Raw genomic sequence first — 21,262 nt, forward strand, 5'->3', positions numbered from 1 at the left:
CCTGGTCCCCAACCAATCCTGGTCCCTAACTGGACCTGGTCCCCAACCATTCCTGGTCCCTAACTGAACCTGGTCCCGAACCAATCCTGGTCCCTAACTGAACCTCGTCCCGAACCAATCCTGGTCCATAACTGATCCTGGTCCCCAACCGATCCTGGTCCCTAACAAATCATGGTCCCTAACTAAACCTGGTCCCGAACCAATCCTGGTTCCTAAGTAAACCTGGTCCCCAACTAATCCTGGTCCCTAATTGAACCTGGTCCACAACCAATCCTGATACCTAACTGAACCTGGTCCCCAAGCAATCCTGGACCCTAACTGAACCTGGTCCCCATCCAATCCTGGACCCTAACTGAAGCTGGTCCCCAACCAATCCTGGTCCCTAACAGAACCTGGTCCCCAACCAATCCTGGTCCGTAACTGAACCTGGTCCCCAACTGATCCTGGTCCCAAACCAATCCTGGTCTCTAACTGAACCTGGTCCCCAATAAGCCCTAGTCCCTAACTGAACCTGATCCCCAACCAATCCTGGTCCCTAACTGAACCTGGTCCCCAACCAATCCTGGACCCTAACTGAACCTGGTACCCAACCGATCCTGGTGATTAACTGAACCTGGTCGGCAACCAATCCTGGTCCCTAACTGATCCCAGTCCCCAACTGATCCTGGTCCCCAACCAATCCTGGTCCCCAACTGTACCTGGCCCCTACCTGATCCCTGTCCCCAACCGATCCTGGCCCCCAACCAATCCTGGCCCCCATCCAAACCTGGTCCCCAACCAATCCTGGACCCTAACTGAACCTGGTCCCCAACCAATCCTGGTCCCTAACTGAACCCAGTCCCCAACTGATCCTGGTCCCTAACTGATCCTGGTTACCAACTGAACCTGGTCCCCAACAAATCCTGGTCCCTAACTGAACCTGGCCCCCAACTGATCCCGGTCCCCAACCGATCCTGGCCCCAAAAACAATCCTGGTTCCTAACTGGACCTGGTCCCCAACCAATCCTGGTCCCTAACTAAACCTGGTCCCCAACAAATCCTGGTCCCCAACCAATCCTGGTCTCTAACTGAACCTGGTCCCCAATAAGTCCTAGTCCATAACTGAACCTGATCCCCAACCAATCCTGGTCCCTAACTGAACCCAGTCCCCAATTGATCCTGGTCCCCAACTGTTCCTGGTCCCCAACCATCCTGGTCTCAAACCAATCCTGGTCCCTAACTGGACCTGGTCCCCAACCATTCCTGGTCCCTAACTGAACCTGGTCCCCAACCGATCCTGGTCCATAATTTAACCTGGTCCCGAACCAATCCTGGTCCCTAACTGAACCTCGTCCCCAACCAATCCTGGTCCATAACTGAACCTGGTCCCCAACCGATCCTGGTCCCTAACAAATCATGGTCCCTAACTAAACCTGGTCCCCAACCAATCCTGGTCCCTAAGTAAACCTGGTCCCCAACTGATCCTGGTCCCTAATTGAACCTGGTCCAAAACCAATCCTGGTCCCTAACTGAACCTGGTCCCCAAGCAATCCTGGACCCAAACTGAACCTGGTCCCCATCCAATCCTGGACACTAACTGAACCTGGTCCCCAACCAATCCTGGTCCCTCACAGAACCTGGTCCCCAACCAATCCTGGTCCGTAACTGAACCTGGTCCCCAACTGATCCTGGTCCCAAACCAATCCTGGTCTCTAACTGAACCTGGTCCCCAATAAGTCCTAGTCCCTAACTGAACCTGATCCCCAACCAATCCTGGTCCCTAACTGAACCTGGTCCCCAACCAATCCTGGACCCTAACTGAACCTGGTCCCCAACCGATCCTGGTCCCTAACTGATCCTGGTTACCAACTGAACCTGGTCCCCAACCAATCCTGGTCCCTAACTGAACCTGGCCCCCAACTGATCCCGGTCCCCAACCGATCCTGGCCCCAAAAACAATCCTGGTTCCTAACTGGACCTGGTCCCCAACCAATCCTGGTCCCTAACTAAACCTGGTCCCCAACAAATCCTGGCCCCTAACTGAACCTGGTCCGGACCCGATCCAGGCCCCCATCCAATCCTGGTCCCCAACTGAAAGTGGTCACCAACCAATCCTGGTCCCTAACTGGACCTGGTCCCCAACCAATCCTGGTCCCCAACTGATCCTGGTCCCCAACCAATCCTGGTCCCTAACTGAACCTGGTCCCCAACCAATCCTGGTCCCTAAGTAAACCTGGTCCCCAACTAATCCTGGTCCCTAACTGAACATGGTCCCCAACAAATCCTGGTCCCTAACTGAACATGGTACCGAACTGATCCTGGCCCCCATCCAATTCTGGTCCCCAACTGAAAGTGGTCCCCAACCAATCCTGGTCCCTAAATGGACCTGTTCCCCAAACAATCCTGGTCCCTAACAGAACCTGGTCCCCAACCAATCCTGGTCCGTAACTGAACCTGGTCCCCAAATGATCCTGGTCCCCAACCAATCCCGGTCTCTAACTGAACCTGGTCCCCAATAAGTCCTAGTCCCTAACTGAACCTGATCCCCAACCAATCCTGGTCCCTAACTGAACCCAGTCCCCAATTGATCCTGGTCCCCAACTGATCCTGGTCCCCAACCATCCTGGTCCCCATTCAATCCTGGTCCCTAACTGGACCTGGTCCCCAACCAATCCTGGTCCATAACTGAACCTGGTCCCCAACCGATCCTGGTCCCTAACAAATCATGGTCCCTAACTAAACCTGGTCCCCAACCAATCCTGGTCCCTAAGTAAACCTGGTCCCCAACTAATCCTGGTCCCTAATTGAACCTGGTCCAAAACCAATCCTGGTCCCTAAGTGAACCTGGTCCCCAAGCAATCCTGGACCCAAACTGAACCTGGTCCCCATCCAATCCTGGACCCTAACTGAACCTGGTCCCCAACCAATCCTGGTCCCTCACAGAACCTGGTACCCCAACCAATCCTGGTCCGTAACTGAACCTGGTCCCCAACTGATCCTGGTCCCAAACCAATCCTGGTCTCTAACTGAACCTGGTCCCCAATAAGTCCTAGTCCCTAACTGAACCTGATCCCCAACCAATCCTGGTCCCTAACTGAACCTGGTCCCCAACCAATCCTGGACCCTAACTGAACCTGGTCCCCAACCGATCCTGGTCCCTAACTGATCCTGGTTACCAACTGAACCTGGTCCCCAACAAATCCTGGTCCCTAACTGAACCTGGCCCCCAACTGATCCCGGTCCCCAACCGATCCTGGCCCCAAAAACAATCCTGGTTCCTAACTGGACCTGGTCCCCAACCAATCCTGGTCCCTAACTAAACCTGGTCCCCAACAAATCCTGGCCCCTAACTGAACCTGGTCCCGACCCGATCCAGGCCCCCATCCAATCCTGGTACCCAACTGAAAGTGGTCACCAACCAATCCTGGTCCCTAACTGGACCTGGTCCCCAACCAATCCTGGTCCCTAACAGAACCTGGTCCCCAACCAATCCTGGTCCCTAACTGAACCTGGTCCCCAACCAATCCTGGTCCCTAACAGAACCTGGTCCCCAACCAATCCTGGTCCCTAACTGAACCTGGTCCCCAACTGATCCTGGTCCGCAACAAATCATGGTCCCTAACTAAACCTGGTCCCCAACCAATCCTGGTCCCTAAATGAACCTGGTCCCCAACTAATCCTGGTCCCTAACTGAACATGGTCCCCAACAAATCCTGGTCCCTAACTGAACATGGTACCGAACTGATCCTGGCCCCCATCCAATTCTGGTCCCCAACTGAAAGTTGTCCCCAACCAATCCTGGTCCCTAAATGGACCTGTTCCCCAAACAATCCTGGTCCCTAACAGAACCTGGTCCCCAACCAATCCTGGTCCGTAACTGAACCTGGTCCCCAACTGATCCTGGTCCCCAACCAATCCCGGTCTCTAACTGAACCTGGTCCCCAATAAGTCCTAGTCCCTAACTGAACCTGATCCCCAACCAATCCTGGTCCCTAACTGAACCCAGTCCCCAATTGATCCTGGTCCCCAACTGATCCTGGTCCCCAACCATCCTGGTCCCCATTCAATCCTGGTCCCTAACTGGACCTGGTCCCCAACCATTCCTTGTCCCTAACTGAACCTGATCCCCAACCAATCCTGGTCCATAATTGAACCTGGTCCCAACCAGTCCTGGTCCCTAACTGAACCTGGTCCCCAACCGATCCTGGTCCCTAACACATCATGGTCCCAAACTAAACCTGGTCCCCAACCAATCCTGGTCCCTAAGTAAACCTGGTCCCCAACTAATCCTGGTCCCTAACTGAACATGGTCCCCAACAAATCCTGGTCCCTAACTGAACATGGTCACGAACTGATCCTGGCCCCCATCCAATCCTGGTCCCCAACTGAAAGTGGTCCCCAACCAACCCTTTTCTCTAAATGGACCTGTTCCCCAACCAATCCTGGTCCCTAACAGAACCTGGTCCCCAATCAATTCTTGGTCAGTAACTGAAACTCGTCCCCAACTGATCCTGGTCCCAAACCAATCCTGGTCCCTAACTGAACCCAGTCCCCAATTGATCCTGGTCCCCAACTGATCCTGGTCCCCAACCATCCTTGTCCCCAACCAATCCTGGTCCCCAACCAATCCTGGTCCCTAACTGGACCTGGTCCACAACCATTCCTTGTCCCTAACTGAACCTCGTCCCCAACAGACCCTGGTCCATAATTGAACCTGGTCCCCAACCAATCCTGGTCCCTAACTGAACCTGGTCCCCAACCAATCCTGGTCCCTAAGTGAACCTGGTCCCAAACCGATCCTGGTCCCTAACAAAACCTGGTCCCCAACCAATCCTGGTCTCTTACTGAACCTGGTCCCCAAGCAATCCTGGACCCCAACTGAACCTGGTTCCCAACCAATCCTGGACCCTAACTGAACCTGGTCCCCAACCAATCTGGGTGCCTAGCTGAACCTGGTCCCTAACCAATCCTGGTCGCTAACTGAATTTGGTCCCAAACCAATCCTGGACCCTAACTGAACCTGGTACCCAACCAATCCTGATCCCTAACTGAATCTGGTCCTTAACCAATCCTGGTCACTAATTTATCCTGGTCCCCAACCAATTATAGACCCTAACTGAACCTTGTCCCCAACCAATCCGGGTCCCTAACTGAACCTGGTCCCCAACCAATCCTGGTCCCTAACTAAACCCATTCGGCAACTGATCCTGGACCCTAACTGATCCTGGTCACCAACTGAACCCGTTCCCAACCGATCCTGGCCCCCATCCAATCCTGGTCCCCAACTGAAAGTGGTCCCCAATTGATCCTGGTCCCTAACTGAACCTGGTACCCAACCAATCATGGTCCCTAACTGAACCTGGCCCCCAACTGATGCTGGTCCCCAACCGATCCTGGTCCCCAACCGATCATTGCCCCCAACCAATCCTGGTCCTCAAACGAACCTGGTCCCCAACTGAACCAGGTCCCCAACAAATCTTGGCCCCCAACTGAACCTGGTCCCCAACTAATCCTGGCCCCCATCCAATCCTGGTCCCCAACTGAAAGTGGTCCCCAACCAATCCTGGAGCCTATCTGAACCTGGTCTCCAGCCAATCCTGGTACCTAACTGAACCTGGTCCCCAACAAATCTTGGTCCCCAACTGAACCTGGTCCCCAACTAATCCTGGACCCTAACTGAACCTGGTCCTCAACCAATCCTGGTCACATACTGAACCTGGTCCCCAACTAATCCTGGTCCCTAAATGAACCCAGTCCCCAACTGATCCTGGTCCCCAACCGATCCTAGCCCCCAACCAATCCTGGTCCCCAACTGATCCTGGTCCCCAACCAATCCTGGTCCCTAACTGGACCCGGTCACTAACCAATTCTGGTCCCTAACTGAACCTGGTCTCCAACCAATCCTGATCCCTAATTGAACCTGGTCCCCAACTGATCCTGGTACCTAACTGAACCTGGCCCCTAACTGATCCTGGTCCCCAACTGACCCTGTTCCCAAATTGAACCTGGTTCCCAACCAATCCTGGTCTCTAACTCAACCTGGTCCCCAAATTATCCTGGTCCCTAACTGAACCTGGCCCCCAACTGATCCTGGTCCCCAACCGATTCTGGTCCCCAACCGATCCTGGCCCCCAGCCGATCTTTGTCCCCAACTGATCCTGGTCCCCAACCAATCCTGGTCCCTAACTGAACCTGATCCGTAACTTTACCTGGTCCCCAACCAATCCTGGAGCCTAACTGAACCTGGTCCCCAACCAATCCTGGTCCCTAACTGAACCTGGCCCCCAACTGATCCTGGTCCCTAACTGAACCTGACCCCCAACTGATCCCGGTCCCCAAACGATCCTGGCCCCCAACCAATCCTGGTCCCTAACTAAACCTGGTCCCCAACAAATCCTGGCCCCTAACTGAACCTGGTCCCGACCCGACCCTGGCCCCCATTCAATCCTGATCCCCAACTGAAAGTGGTCCCCAACCAATCCTGTTCCCTAACTGGACCTGGTCCCCAACCAATCCTGGTCCCTAACAGAATCTGGTCCCCAACCAATCCTGGTCCCTAACTGACCCTAATCCCCAACTGATCCTGGTCCCCAACCAATCCTGGTCTCTAACTGAACCTGGTCCCCAATAGGTCCTAGTCCCTAACTGAACCTGATCCCCAACAGATACTGGTCCCTAACTGAACCTGGTCACCAACTGAACCTGGTCCCCAATCAATCCTGGTCCCTAAATGAACCTGGTCCCCAACCAATCCTGGTCCCTAAATGAACCTGGTCCCCAACCAATCCTGGTCCCTAACTGAATCTGGTCCCCAACCAATCCTGGAGCCTAACTGAACCTGGTCCCCAACCAATCCTGGTCCCTAACTGAATCTGGTCTCCAACCAATCCTGGTCCCTAATTTAACATGGTCCCCAACCAATCATGGACCCTAACTGAACCTGGTCCCCAACCAATCCGGGTCCTTAACTGAACCTGGTCCCCAACCAATCCTGGTCCTTAACTAAACCCATTCGGCAACTGATCCTGGTCCTTAACTGAACCTGGCCCCCAACTCAACCTGGTCCCCAACCAATCCTGGTTCCTAACTGTACCTGGTCCCAAACCGATCCTGGTCCCTAACTGGACCTGATCCCCAACCAATGCAGGTCACCAACTGAACCTGGTCCCCAACCAATCCAGGTCCCTAACTGAACCTGGTCCCCAACCGATCCTGGCCCCCATCCAATCCTGGTCCCCAACTGAAAGTGGTCCCCAACCAATCCTGGTCCCTAACTGAACCTGGTCTCCAACCAATCCTGGTCCCTAATTGAACCTGGTCCCCAACTGATCCTGGTCCCTAACTGAACCTGGCCCCTAACTGATCCTGGTCCCCAACTGATCCTGGATCCCAACCAATCCTGGTCCCCAACTGATCCTGGTCCCTAACTGAACCTGGCCTGCAACTGATCCTGGTCCCAAATTGAACCTGGTTCCCAACCAATCCTGGTTTCTAACTAAACCTGGTCCCCAACTTATCCTGGTCCCTAACTGAACGTGGCCCCCAACTGATCCTGGTCCCCAACAGATTCTGGTCCCCAACAGATCCTGGCCCCCAGCCGATCCTTGCCCCCAACTGATCTTGATCCCCAACCAATCCTGGTCCCTAACTGAACCTGATCAGTAACTTTACCTGGTCCCCAACCAATCCTGGAGCCTAACTGAACCTGGTCCCCAACCAATCCTGGTGATTAACTGAACCTGGTCCCCAACCAATCCTGGTCCCTAACTGAACCTGGCCCCCAACTGATCCCGGTCCCTAACTGAACCTGGCCCCCAACTGATCCCGGTCCGCAAACGATCCTGGCCCCCAACCAATCCTGGTCCCTAATTAAACCTGGTCCCCAACAAATCCTGGCCCCTAACTGAACCTGGTCCCGACCCGATCCTGGCCCCCATTCAATCCTGATCCTCAACTGAATGTGGTCCCCAACCAATCCTGGTCCCTAACTGGACCTGGTCCCCAACCAATCCTGGTCCCTAACAGAATCTGGTCCCCAACCAATCCTGGTCCCTAACTGAACCTGGCCCCCAACTGATCCCGGTCCCCAAACGATCCTGGCCCCCAACCAATCCTGGTCCCTAATTAAACCTGGTCCCCAACAAATCCTGGCCCCTAACTGAACCTGGTCCCGACCCGATCCTGGCCCCCATTCAATCCTGATCCCCAACTGAAAGTGGTCCCCAACCAATCCTGGTCCCTAAATGAACCTGGTCCCCGACCAATCCTGGTCCCTAACTGAACCTGGTCCCCAAGCAATCCTGGACCATAACTGAACCTGGTCCCAAACCAATCCTGGTCCTTAATTTAACCTGGTCCCCAACCAATTCTGGACCCTAACTGAACCTTGCCCCCAACCAATCCGGGTCCCTAACTGAACCTGGTCCCCAACTGATCCTGGTCCCTAATTGAACCCATTCCGCAACTGACCCTGGTCCCTAACTGATCCTGGTCACCAACTGAACCTGGTCCCTAACTGAACCTGGTCCCTAACTGATCCTGGTCCCCAACCAATCCTGGTCCCCAACCAATCCTGGTCCCCAACCAATCCTGGTCCCCAACCAATCCTGGTCCCTAAATGAACCCATTCGGCAATTGATCCTGGTCCCTAACTGATCCTGGTCACCAACTGAACCCGGTCCCCAACCAATCCTGGTCCCTAACTGAACCTGTCCACAACTGATCCTGGTCCCCTACCGATCCTGGCCCCCATCCAATCCTGGTCCCCAACTGATCCTGGTCCCCAACCAATCCTGGTCCCTAACTGAATCTGGTCCCCAACCAATCCTGGAGCCTAACTGAAGCTGGTCCCCAACCAATCCTGGTCCCTAACTGAATCTGGTCCCCAACCAATCCTGGTCCCTAATTTAACATGGTCCCCAACCAATCATGGACCCTAACTGAACCTGGCCCCCAACCAATCCGGGTACCTAACTGAACCTGGTCCCCAACCAATCCTGGTCCCTAACTAAACCCATTCGGCAACTGATCCTGGTCCCTAACTGAACCTGGCCCCCAACTCAACCTGGTCCCAAACCAATCCTGGTTCCTAACTGTACCTGGTCCCCAACCGATCCTGGTGATTAACTGAACCTGGTCCCTAACCAATCCTGGTCCCTAACTGAACCTGGCCCCCAACTGATACTGGTCCCCAAACGATCCTGGCCCCCAACCAATCCTGGTCCTTAACTAAACCTGGTCCCCAACAAATCCTGGCCCCTAACTGAACCTGGTCCCGACCCGATCCTGGCCCCCATTCAATCCTGATCCCCAACTGAAAGTGGTCCCCAACCAATCCTGGTCCCTAACAGAATCTGGTCCCAAACCAATCCTGGTCCCTAACTGAACCTGGTCCCAAACCAATCCTGGTCCCTAACTGAACCTGGTCCCCAATAAGTCTTAGTCCCTAACTGAACCTGATCCCCAACCAATCCTGGTCCCTAACTGAACCTGGTCACCCACTGAACCTGGTCCCCAATCAATCCTGGTCCCTAAATGAACCTGGTCCCCAACCAATCCTGGTCCTTAACTGAACCTAGTCCCCAAGCAATCCTGGACCCTAACTGAACCTGGTCCCAAACCAATCCTGGACCCTAACTGAACCTGGTCCCCAACCAATCCTGGTCCCTAACTGAACCTGGTCCCCAACCAATCCTGGTCCCTAACTGAATCTTGTCCCCAACCAATCCTGGAACCTAACTGAAGCTGGTCCCCAACCAATCCTGGTCCCTAACTGAATCTGGTCCCCAACCAATCCTGGTCCCTAATTTAACATGGTCCCCAACCAATCATGGACCCTAACTGAACCTGGTCCCCAACCAATCCGGGTCCCTAACTGAACCAGGTCCCCAACCAATCCTGGTCCCTAAATAAACCCATTCGGCAACTGATCCTGGTCACCAACTGATCCTGGTCACCAACTGAACCTGGTCCCCTACCAAACCTGGTCCCTAACTGAACCTGGCCCCCAACTGATCCTGGTCCCCAACCAATCCTGGTTCCTAACTGGACCTGGTCCCCAACCGATCCTGGTCCCCAACTGGACCTGATCCCCAACCAATGCTTGTCACCAACTGAACCTGGTCCCCAAACCAATCCAGGTCCCTAACTGAACCTGGTCCCCAACCAATCCTGGACCCTAACTGAACCTGGTCCCCAACCGATCCTGGTGATTAACTGAACCTGATCGCCAACCAATCCTGGTCCCTAACTGATCCCAGTCCCCAACTGATCCTGGTCCCTAACTGATCCAGGTTACCAACTGAACCTGGTCCCCAACCAATCCTGGTCCCTAACTGAACCTGGCCCCCAACCAATCCTGGTCCCTAACTGGACCTGGTCCCCAACCAATCCTGGTCCCTAACTAAACCTGGTCCCCAACAAATCCTGGCCCCTAACTGAACCTGGTCCCGACCCGATCCTGGCCCCCATCCAAACCTGGTCCCCAACTGAATGTGGCCCCGAACCAATCCTGGTCCCTAACTGAACCTGGCCCCCAACCAATCCTGGTCCCTAACTGGACCTGGTCCCCAACCAATTCTGGTCCCTAACAGAACCTGGTCCCCAACCAATCCTGGTCCCTAACTGAACCTGGTCCCCAATATGTCCTAGTCCCTAACTGAACCTGATCCCCAACCGATCCTGGTCCCTAACTGAACCCAGTCCCCAATTGATCCTGGTCCCTAACTGATCCTGGTCACCAACTGAACCTGGTTCCCAATCAATCCTGGTCCCTAAATGAACCTGGCCCCTAACTGAACCTGGTCCCCAACTGATCCTGGTCCCCTACCAATCATCGTCCCTAACTGGACCTGGTCCCCAACCAATCCTGGTCCCTAACTAAACCTGGTCCCCAACAGATCCTGGTCCCTAACTGAACATGGTCCCGAACCGATCCTGGCCCCCATCCAATCCTGGTCCCCAACTGGACCTGGTCCCCAACCAATCCTGGTCCCTAACTAAACCTGGTCCCCAACAAATCCTGGCCCCTAACTGAACCTGGTCCCGACCCGATCCTGGCCCCCATCCAAACCTGGTCCCCAACTGAATGACGCCCCGAACCAATCCTGGTCCCTAACTGGACCTGGTCCCCAACCAATTCTGGTCCCTAACAGAACCTGGTCCCCAACCAATCCTGGTCCCTAACTGAACCTGGTCCCCAACTGATCCTGGTCCCGAACCAATCCTGGTCTCTAACTGAACCTGGTCCTCAATATGTCCTAGTCCCTAACTGAACCTGATCCCCAACCGATCCTGGTCCCTAACTGAACCCAGTCCCCAATTGATCCTGGTCCCTAACTGATCCTGGTCACCAACTGAACCTGGTTCCCAATCAATCCTGGTCCCTAAATGAACCTGGCCCCTAACTGAACCTGGTCCCCAACTGATCCTGGTCCCCAACCAATCATCGTCCCTAACTGGACCTGGTCCCCAACCAATCCTGGTCCCTAACTAAACCTGGTCCCCAACAGATCCTGGTCCCTAACTGAACATGGTCCTGAACCGATCCTGGCCCCCATCCAATCCTGGTCCCCAACTGGACGTGATCCCCAACCAATCCTGGTCCCTAACAGAACCTGGTCCCCAACCAATCCTGTTTCCTAACTGAACCTGGTCCCCAACCAATCCTGGTCCCCAACCAATCCTGGTCTCTAACTGAACCTGGTCCCCAATAAGTCCTAGTCCCTAACTGAACCTGATCCCCAACCAATCCTGGTCCCTAACTGAACCCGGTCCCCAATTGATCCTGGTCCCCAATTGATCCTGGTCCCCAACCATCCTGGTCCCCAACCAATCCTGGTCCCTAACTGGACCTGGTCCCCAACCATTCCTGGTCCCTAACTGAACCTGGTCCCCAACCGATCCTGGTCCATAATTGAACCTGGTCCCGAACCAATCCTGGTCCCTAACTGAACCTCGTCCCCAACCAATCCTGGTCCATAACTGAACCTGGTCCCCAACCGATCCTGGTCCCTAACAAATCATGGTCCCTAATTTAACCTGGTCCCCAACCAATTCTGGACCCTAACTGAACCTTGCCCCCAACCAATCCGGGTCCCCAACTGAACCTGGTCCCCAACTGATCCTGGTCCCTAACTGAACCCATTCCGCAACTGACCCTGGTCCCTAACTGATCCTGGTCACCAACTGATCCTGGTCACCAACTGATCCTGGTCACCAACTTATCCTGGTCACCAACTGATCCTGGCCCCCATCCAATCCTGGTCCCCAACCAATCCTGGTCCCCAACCAATCCTGGTCCCCAACCAATCCTGGTCCCTAAATGAACCCATTCGGCAATTGATCCTGGTCCCTAACTGATCCTGGTCACCAACTGAACCCGGTCCCCAACCAATCCTGGTCCCTAACTGAACCTGTCCCCCAACTGATCCTGGTCCCCTACCGATCCTGGCCCCCATCCAATCCTGGTCCCCAACTGATCCTGGTCCCCAAACAATCCCGGCCCCCAACCAATCCTGGTCCCTAACCGGACTTGATCCCCAACCAATCCTAGTCACCAACTAAACCTGGTCCCCAACCAATCCTGGTCCCTAACTGAACACATTCAGCAACTGATCCTGGTCCCTAACTGAACCTGACCCCCAACTGATCCTGGCCCCCAACCGATCCTGGCCCCCAACTGATCCTGGCGCCCAACTGAACCGAGTCCTGGATCGTACCTTGTCTAGGAAATGATCCTGGTTCCTAATTGAATTGGGTCCATGATTGTCCTGCAAACAATACTAGCCTCTAACAAACTGGGTTCCGGATTGCACTGGGTCTCACAAACTATCCTGGTCACCAACTGATCCAAGACCAAGGCTTGTCTAGGAGGAGTCAGTTTGTTCTCCAGCAGCAGGTGAAGTTTTACCTGATCGAACACTCCACCAGCGGCCAGCAACGTTGTTCGTGCCTGCATGTTTATCTGGAGGGACGTCCTGACGTGGGGCATCAGCAGCTTAAAACAAGAAACAACAATTCAGGGAGGAGAAAGGGATTCCTACTGAAACCCAGTCTGAACAGTCTGACGCACCACGTGGGTTTCCCTCCCTTCTGCTGGGTGTGCATAACTGCTGCTGGGTGTGTATACCTGCTGCTGGGTGTGTATACCTGCTGCTGGGTGTGTTTACCTGCTGCTGGGTGTGTATACCTGCTGCTGGGTGTGTATACCTGCTGCTGGGTGTGTTTACCCGCTGCTGGGTGTGTATACCTGCTGCTGGGTGTGTATACCCGCTGCTGGGTGTGTATACCCGCTGCTGGGTGTGTATACCCGCTGCTGGGTGTGTATACCCGCTGCTGGGTGTGTATACCTGCTGCTGGGTGTGTATACCCGCTGCTGGGTGTGTATACCCGCTGCTGGGTGTGTATACCTGCTGCTGGGTGTGTATACCTGCTGCTGGGTGTGTATACCCGCTGCTGGGTGTGTATACCCGCTGCTGCGTGTGCATACCTGCTGCTGGGTGTGTATACCTGCTGCTGGGTGTGTATACCTGCTGCTGGGTGTGTATACCTGCTGCTGGGTGTGTATACCCGCTGCTGGGTGTGTATACCCGCTGCTGGGTGTGTATACCCGCTGCTGGGTGTGTATACCTGCTGCTGGGTGTGTATACCCCCTGCTGGGTGTGTATACCTGCTGCTGGGTGTGTATACCTGCTGCTGGGTGTGTATACCCGCTGCTGGGTGTGTATACCTGCTGCTGGGTGTGTATACCCGCTGCTGGGTGTGTATACCTGCTGCTGGGTGTGTATACCCGCTGCTGGGTGTGTATACCCGCTGCTGCGTGTGCATACCTGCTGCTGGGTGTGTATACCTGCTGCTGGGTGTGTATACCTGCTGCTGGGTGTGTATACCCGCTGCTGGGTGTGTATACCTGCTGCTGGGTGTGTATACCCGCTGCTGGGTGTGTATACCCGCTGCTGGGTGTGTATACCTGCTGCTGGGTGTGTATACCCGCTGCTGGGTGTGTATACCTGCTGCTGCGTGTGCATACCTGCTGCTGGGTGTGTATACTCGCTGCTGGGTGTGTATACCCGCTGCTGGGTGTGTATACCTGCTGCTGGGTGTGTATACCTGCTGCTGCGTGTGCATACCTGCTGCTGGGTGTGTATACCCGCTGCTGGGTGTGTATACCCGCTGCTGGGTGTGTATACCCGCTGCTGGGTGTGTATACCCGCTGCTGGGTGTGTATACCTGCTGCTGGGTGTGTATACCTGCTGCTGCGTGTGCATACCTGCTGCTGGGTGTGTATACCCGCTGCTGGGTGTGTATACCCGCTGCTGGGTGTGTATACCCGCTGCTGGGTGTGTATACCTGCTGCTGGGTGTGTATACCCGCTGCTGGGTGTGTATACCCGCTGCTGGGTGTGTATACCCGCTGCTGGGTGTGTATACCTGCTGCTGGGTGTGTATACCCGCTGCTGGGTGTGTATACCCGCTGCTGGGTGTGTATACCCGCTGCTGGGTGTGTATACCCGCTGCTGGGTGTGTATACCTGCTGCTGGGTGTGTATACCTGCTGCTGGGTGTGTATACCCGCTGCTGGGTGTGTATACCCGCTGCTGGGTGTGTATACCCGCTGCTGGGTGTGTATACCCGCTGCTGGGTGTGTATACCTGCTGCTGGGTGTGTATACCTGCTGCTGCGTGTGCATACCTGCTGCTGGGTGTGTATACCCGCTGCTGGGTGTGTATACCCGCTGCTGGGTGTGTATACCCGCTGCTGGGTGTGTATACCCGCTGCTGGGTGTGTATACCCGCTGCTGGGTGTGTATACCCGCTGCTGGGTGTGTATACCTGCTGCTGGGTGTGTATACCCGCTGCTGGGTGTGTATACCCGCTGCTGGGTGTGTATACCCGCTGCTGGGTGTGTATACCCGCTGCTGGGTGTGCATACCCGCTGCTGGGTGTGTATACCCGCTGCTGGGTGTGTATACCCGCTGCTGGGTGTGTATACCCGCTGCTGGGTGTGTATACCTGCTGCTGGGTGTGTATACCTGCTGCTGGGTGTGTATACCCGCTGCTGGGTTTGTATACCTGCTGCTGGGTGTGTATACCTGCTGCTGGGTGTGTATACCTGCTGCTGGGTGTGTATACCTGCTGCTGGGTGTGTATACCCGCTGCTGGGTTTGTATACCTGCTGCTGGGTGTGTATACCCGCTGCTGGGTGTGTATACCTGCTGCTGGGTGTGTATACCTGCTGCTGGGTTTGTATACCCGCTGCTGGGTGTGTATACCCGCTGCTGGGTTTGTATACCTGGTGTAGTGGGTGGAGTTCCGGGAGCTGCCTCAGTGTGGCCACGCAGCACAGCTCTGCCATCATGTGAGTCCGCAGGTAATGGGAGATCAACTGGTGACACTGGAAATCTGCGTTGTGAACCCAGATCTTAGCTAGCAGCCAGTCACCGGGGGAGTCGGAGGGCAGGAAGACCGGGTTCTGAGGACCAGGTGTCTGCTGCAGCTGAAGGATGAAAACATGAGGAATTGATTCAGAAATGCATTCAGATTAAGACCACAGATATTAAAACCCAATCCCTGTTTCACCTGGATGGCAATTGGGACTAGCTGACCCTGCGGGTTTAGGTGGAGAAGACACAGGGGGGCTGACAGGTACGTCTGCTTCCCATTGATTATGTTTGAGGGGATTCCATCCAGTACCTCGTAGTCCAACAGGTAAATGGTCCCTTTCTGCCACATCAATACAGTCAGATGGTTTCCACATCTGTGGCAAGAAGAGCTGGAATCCCAAACACATGCTCACCTGCAGCTCGAGTACAAGGGAGGAGCTACCAGGCAGGAAGGGGCGGAGCATGTCAGCGGTAACAGCCAGGTTTGGAGGCAGGAGGCGGGTCTGACGCAGCAACAGAGGGTTGCAGCCGTTCAGACACTGATAGCCAAAATACCAGTCCTCTTTCCAATGAGCCTTCACGAATCCTGAAAAATAAATTATTGACACTTGGAGCGTGAAGTACGAAGCAGGTTGAGTTAGATATGAAGAGAAGATCAAGAAAGATGCAGAAAAATGTAAGAAAACAACAACCATTTAAAAAGGAAAAATCAAGCATGAAATGCAAAACATGTCAACATTAACACATTGAATATGAACATTATGAACACAAACTTCAAACAAGACTTTAGACTTAAGAAAACTTAACAAAAACCACAAACGGTCCAGGTTCACGGAGGATCTGGACCCAACAGCTGCATACTGAGACAGGCAGATGCAGAAACAACCTGATGACAGTAACAACGGCATGCCGTTATCACACCGATACCACACGGACACCACGCCGATACCACGTCGACACCACACTGATACTACGCCGATACCACGCCGATATCAGGCCACGCCGATATCAGGCCACACTGATATCAGGCCCATACCACGCCGATATCACGTCGACACCACACCGATATCACACCCATACAACGCTGATACCACGCCGATACTACGCCGATACCACTCCAACACCACGTCGACACCACGTCGACACCACACCGATACTAAGCCGATACCACGCCAACACCACGGCGATACCACGTCGATACCATGCCGATACCACGCCGATATCACACAGACACCACACCGATACTATGCCGATACTACGCCGATACCACTCCAACACCACGCCGATACCACACCGATACCACGCGGACACCACGTTGACACCACACTGATACCACGCCGATACCACTCCAACACCACGCCGATACCACGCTGACACCACGCTGATACCATGCCGATACCATGCCGATACCACTCCAACACCACGCCGATACCACGCCGACACCACACTGATACTACGCCGATACCACTCCAACACCACGCCGATACCACGCTGACACCACGCTGATACCATGCCGATACCATGCCGATACCACTCCAACACCACGCCGATACCACGCCGACACCACACTGATACTACGCCGATACCACTCCAACACCACGCCGATACCATGCCGACACCTGCCGTCCATGTGGCGGCCAGGAGGTGATGCTGCAGGAGCCTGATGCGTCCACACGTGTCCACTCCGTCGTCGCTGATGCTGGATGTGGATCGAGTTGCAGGGTTACGAAGTAGGCAAGTATAGAAATATGCGTTTAATGAAGCGGTAAAATAACATGACTAAAATACACAACCAGACCCAAAAGCCAGAGACCATGACACGGACTCTGATTCATGACTTCAACAAGCTGCAAACCAAGAGGATAATGTTGGGATGGATCAGACCTGTTCTGGCTTGCTGGACCGCATCCTGACTAGCTGGACTTCTACACTCTTGTACCTTCAACATCCACAGCAAATGTGACGATCTATTTCTCCTCGTCTGTGTGATTGCTCGGATCTTACTGGCAACGTTGTTCTGGAGTCCACTGAAGGCAAAAACCGTCTCCAGCTCTGAGAAACTGGTCCAGGACTCTGCTCGGTCTGCAAACCCTTTCAGGTAGTGCATGTTGGTAGCTGGACTGAGGCCGGAGAGACAAACACAGCTCAGAGTCCCGTCCTCACACATCTAATTCTGAGGAGTGTGTTGTACCTTTTGAACGAGTAGCTGAGATTCGGCCCGAGTTCAGACACTCTGGTCAGGTCGACGCAGTGTGGAGCTCCGTCCACGAAATGATGCCACCTGCGAGGAGAGGAGGCTTTAATCACATTTATATTGACAAAGCATGACAGCAAGGTCCGACTGGATCTGAGCTGGTAAACATGTTTATTCCTGCTGTAAACATGTTTATTTCTGCTGTAAACATGTTTATTTCTGCTGTAAACGTGTTTATTTCTGCTGTAAACATGTTTATTTCTGCTGTAAACGTGTTTATTCCTGCTGTAAACATGTTTATTTCTGCTGTAAACATGTTTATTCCTGCTGTAAACGTGTTTATTTCTGCTATAAACATGTTTATTCCTACTGTAAACATGTTTATTTATGCTGTAAACGTGTTAATTTCTGCTGTAAACATGTTTATTTCTGCTGTAAACGTGTTTATTCCTGCTGTAAACATTATTTCTGCTGTAAACATGTTTATTTCTGCTGTAAACATGTTTATTACTGCTGTAAACATGTTTATTTCTGCTGTAAACGTGTTTATTTCTGCTGTAAACGTTTTTATTTCTGCTGTAAACGTTTTTATTTCTGCTGTAAACATGTTTATTTCTGCTGTAAACATATTTATTTCTGCTGTAAACGTGTTTATTTCTGCTGTAAACATGTTCATTACTGCTGTAAACGTGTTTATTTCTGCTGTAAACGTGTTTATTTCTGCTATAAACATGTTTATTCCTGCTGTAAACGTGTTTATTTTTGCTGTAAACTTGTTAATTTCTGCTGTAAACGTGTTTATTTCTGCTGTAAACATGTTTATTTCTGCTGTAAACGTGTTTATTCCTGCTGTAAACATGTTTATTTCTGCTGTAAACGTTTTTATTTCTGCTGTAAACATGTTTACTGCTACTGTGAACGTGTTTATTTCTGCTGTAAACATATTTATTTCTGCTGCAAACGTGTTTATTTCTGCTGTAAACATTATTCCTGCAGTAAACATGTTTATTCTTGCTGTAAACATGTTTATTTCTACTGTAAACGTGTTTATTCCTGCTGTGAACATGTTTATTTCTGCTGTAAACATGTTTATTTCTGCTGTAAACGTGTTTATTTCTGCTGTAAACATGTTTATTCCTGCTGTAAACATTATTTCTGCTGTAAACATGTTTATTTCTGCTGTAAAGATGTTTATTCCTGCTGTAAACATGTTTATTCCTGCTGTAAACATGTTTATTCCTGCTGTGAACATGTTTATTTCTGCTGTAAACATGTTTATTTCTTCTGTAAACATGTTTATTTCTGCTGTAAACGTGTTTATTCCTGCTGTAAACATGTTTATTCCTGCTGTGAACATGTTTATTTCTGCTGTAAACATGTTTATTTCTGCTGTAAACGTGTTTATTTCTACTGTAAACATGTTTATTCCTGCTGTAAACATTATTTCTGCTGTAAACATGTTTATTTCTGCTGTAAAGATGTTTATTCCTGCTGTAAACATGTTTATTCCTGCTGTAAACGTGTTTATTTCTGCTGTAAACATGTTTATTCCTACTGTAAACGTGTTTATTCCTGCTTTAAACATGTTCATTCCTGCTGTAATCATGTTTATTCCTGCTGTGAACGTGTTTATTTCTGCTGTAAACGTGTTTATTTCTGCTATAAACATGTTTATTCCCGCTGTAAACGTGTTTATTTCTGCTGAAAATGTGTTTATTCCTGCTGTAAACGTTTTTATTTCTGCTGTAAACATGTTCATTCCTGCTGTAAACATGTTTATTTCTGCTGTAAACGTGTTTATTTCTGCTGTAAACGTGTTTATTCCTACTGTAAACATGTTTATTTCTGCTGTAAATGTGTTTATTCCTGCTGTAAACGTGTTTATTCCTGCTGTAAACATGTTTATTCCTGCTGTGAACATGTTTATTTCTGCTGTAAATTTGTTTATTTCTGCTGTAAACGTGTTTATTCCTACTGTAAACGTGTTTATTTCTGCTGTAAACATTATTCCTGCAGTAAACATGTTTATTTCTGCTGTAAACATGTTTATTTCTGCTGTAAACGTGTTTATTTCTGCTGTAAACATGTTTATTCCTGCTGTAAACATTATTTCTGCTGTAAACATGTTTATTTCTGCTGTAAAGATGTTTATTCCTGCTGTAAACATGTTTATTCCTGCTGTAAACATGTTTATTCCTGCTGTGAACATGTTTATTTCTGCTGTAAACATGTTTATTTCTGCTGTAAACGTGTTTATTTCTGCTGTAAACATGTTTATTCCTGCTGTAAACATTATTTCTGCTGTAAACGTGTTTATTCCTACTGTAAACATGTTTATTTCTGCTGTAAATGTGTTTATTCCTGCTGTAAACGTGTTTATTCCTGCTGTAAACATGTTTATTCCTGCTGTGAACATGTTTATTTCTGCTGTAAATTTGTTTATTTCTGCTGTAAACGTGTTTATTCCTACTGTAAACGTGTTTATTTCTGCTGTAAACATTATTCCTGCAGTAAACATGTTTATTTCTGCTGTAAACATGTTTATTTCTGCTGTAAACGTGTTTATTTCTGCTGTAAACATGTTTATTCCTGCTGTAAACATTATTTCTGCTGTAAACATGTTTATTTCTGCTGTAAAGATGTTTATTCCTGCTGTAAACATGTTTATTTCTGCTGTAAACATGTTTATTTCTGCTGTAAACGTGTTTATTTCTGCTGTAAACATGTTTATTCCTGCTGTAAACATTATTTCTGCTGTAAACATGTTTATTTCTGCTGTAAAGATGTTTATTCCTGCTGTAAACATGTTTATTCCTGCTGTAAACGTGTTTATTTCTGCTGTAAACGTGTTTATTCCTACTGTAAACGTGTTTATTCCTGCTTTAAACATGTTCATTCCTGCTGTAATCATGTTTATTCCTGCTGTGAACATGTTTATTTCTGCTGTAAACATGTTTATTTCTGCTGTAAACGTGTTTATTTCTGCTGTAAACGTGTTTATTTCTGCTATAAACATGTTTATTCCTGCTGTAAACGTGTTTATTTTTGCTGTAAACTTAATTTCTGCTGTAAACGTGTTTATTTCTGCTGTAAACATGTTTATTTCTGCTGTAAACGTGTTTATTCCTGCTGTAAACGTTTTTATTTCTGCTGTAAACATGTTCATTCCTGCTGTAAACATGTTTATTTCTGCTGTAAACGTGTTTATTTCTGCTGTAAACGTGTTTATTCCTACTGTAAACATGTTTATTTCTGCTGTAAATGTGTTTATTCCTGCTGTAAACGTGTTTATTCCTGCTGTAAACATGTTTATTCCTGCTGTGAACATGTTTATTTCTGCTGTAAATTTGTTTATTTCTGCTGTAAACGTGTTTATTCCTACTGTAAACATGTTTATTCCTACTGTAAACATGTTTATTCCTGCTGTAAACATGTTTATTGCTGCTGTGAACATGTTTATTTCTGCTGTAAACATGTTTATTTCTGCTGTAAACGTGTTTATTTTTGCTGTAAACTTGTTAATTTCTGCTGTAAACTTGTTTATTTCTGCTGTAAACATGTTTATTTCTGCTGTAAACGTGTTTATTCCTGCTGTAAACGATTTTATTTCTGCTGTAAACATGTTCATTACTGCTGTGAACATGTTTATTTCTGCTGTAAACGTGTTTATTTCTGCTGTAAACGTGTTTATTTTTGCTGTAAACATGTT

General features: G+C 50.7%; 1 protein-coding gene across 1 annotated transcript in view; it reads right to left on the reverse strand.

Annotated features, from left to right (window-relative positions):
• Window positions 1-21,262, reverse strand: part of LOC306761377 (polyunsaturated fatty acid lipoxygenase ALOX15B) — a gene marked incomplete at both ends in the record, with an annotated part of 56,913 nt that overhangs the window by 34,064 nt on the left and 1,587 nt on the right. The window contains 6 exons of the mRNA XM_079247500.1: window positions 12,890-12,976; window positions 15,269-15,472; window positions 15,556-15,699; window positions 15,773-15,945; window positions 17,364-17,479; window positions 17,551-17,640. Coding sequence (XP_079103626.1) covers window positions 12,890-12,976; window positions 15,269-15,472; window positions 15,556-15,699; window positions 15,773-15,945; window positions 17,364-17,479; window positions 17,551-17,640 — 814 coding nt within the window. The remainder of the gene's footprint in view (window positions 1-12,889; window positions 12,977-15,268; window positions 15,473-15,555; window positions 15,700-15,772; window positions 15,946-17,363; window positions 17,480-17,550; window positions 17,641-21,262) is intronic.

The sequence above is a fragment of the Telmatherina bonti genome (genome assembly GCF_933228915.1).
Source record: "Telmatherina bonti genome assembly, chromosome: 10".
NCBI lineage: Eukaryota > Metazoa > Chordata > Actinopteri > Atheriniformes > Telmatherinidae > Telmatherina > Telmatherina bonti.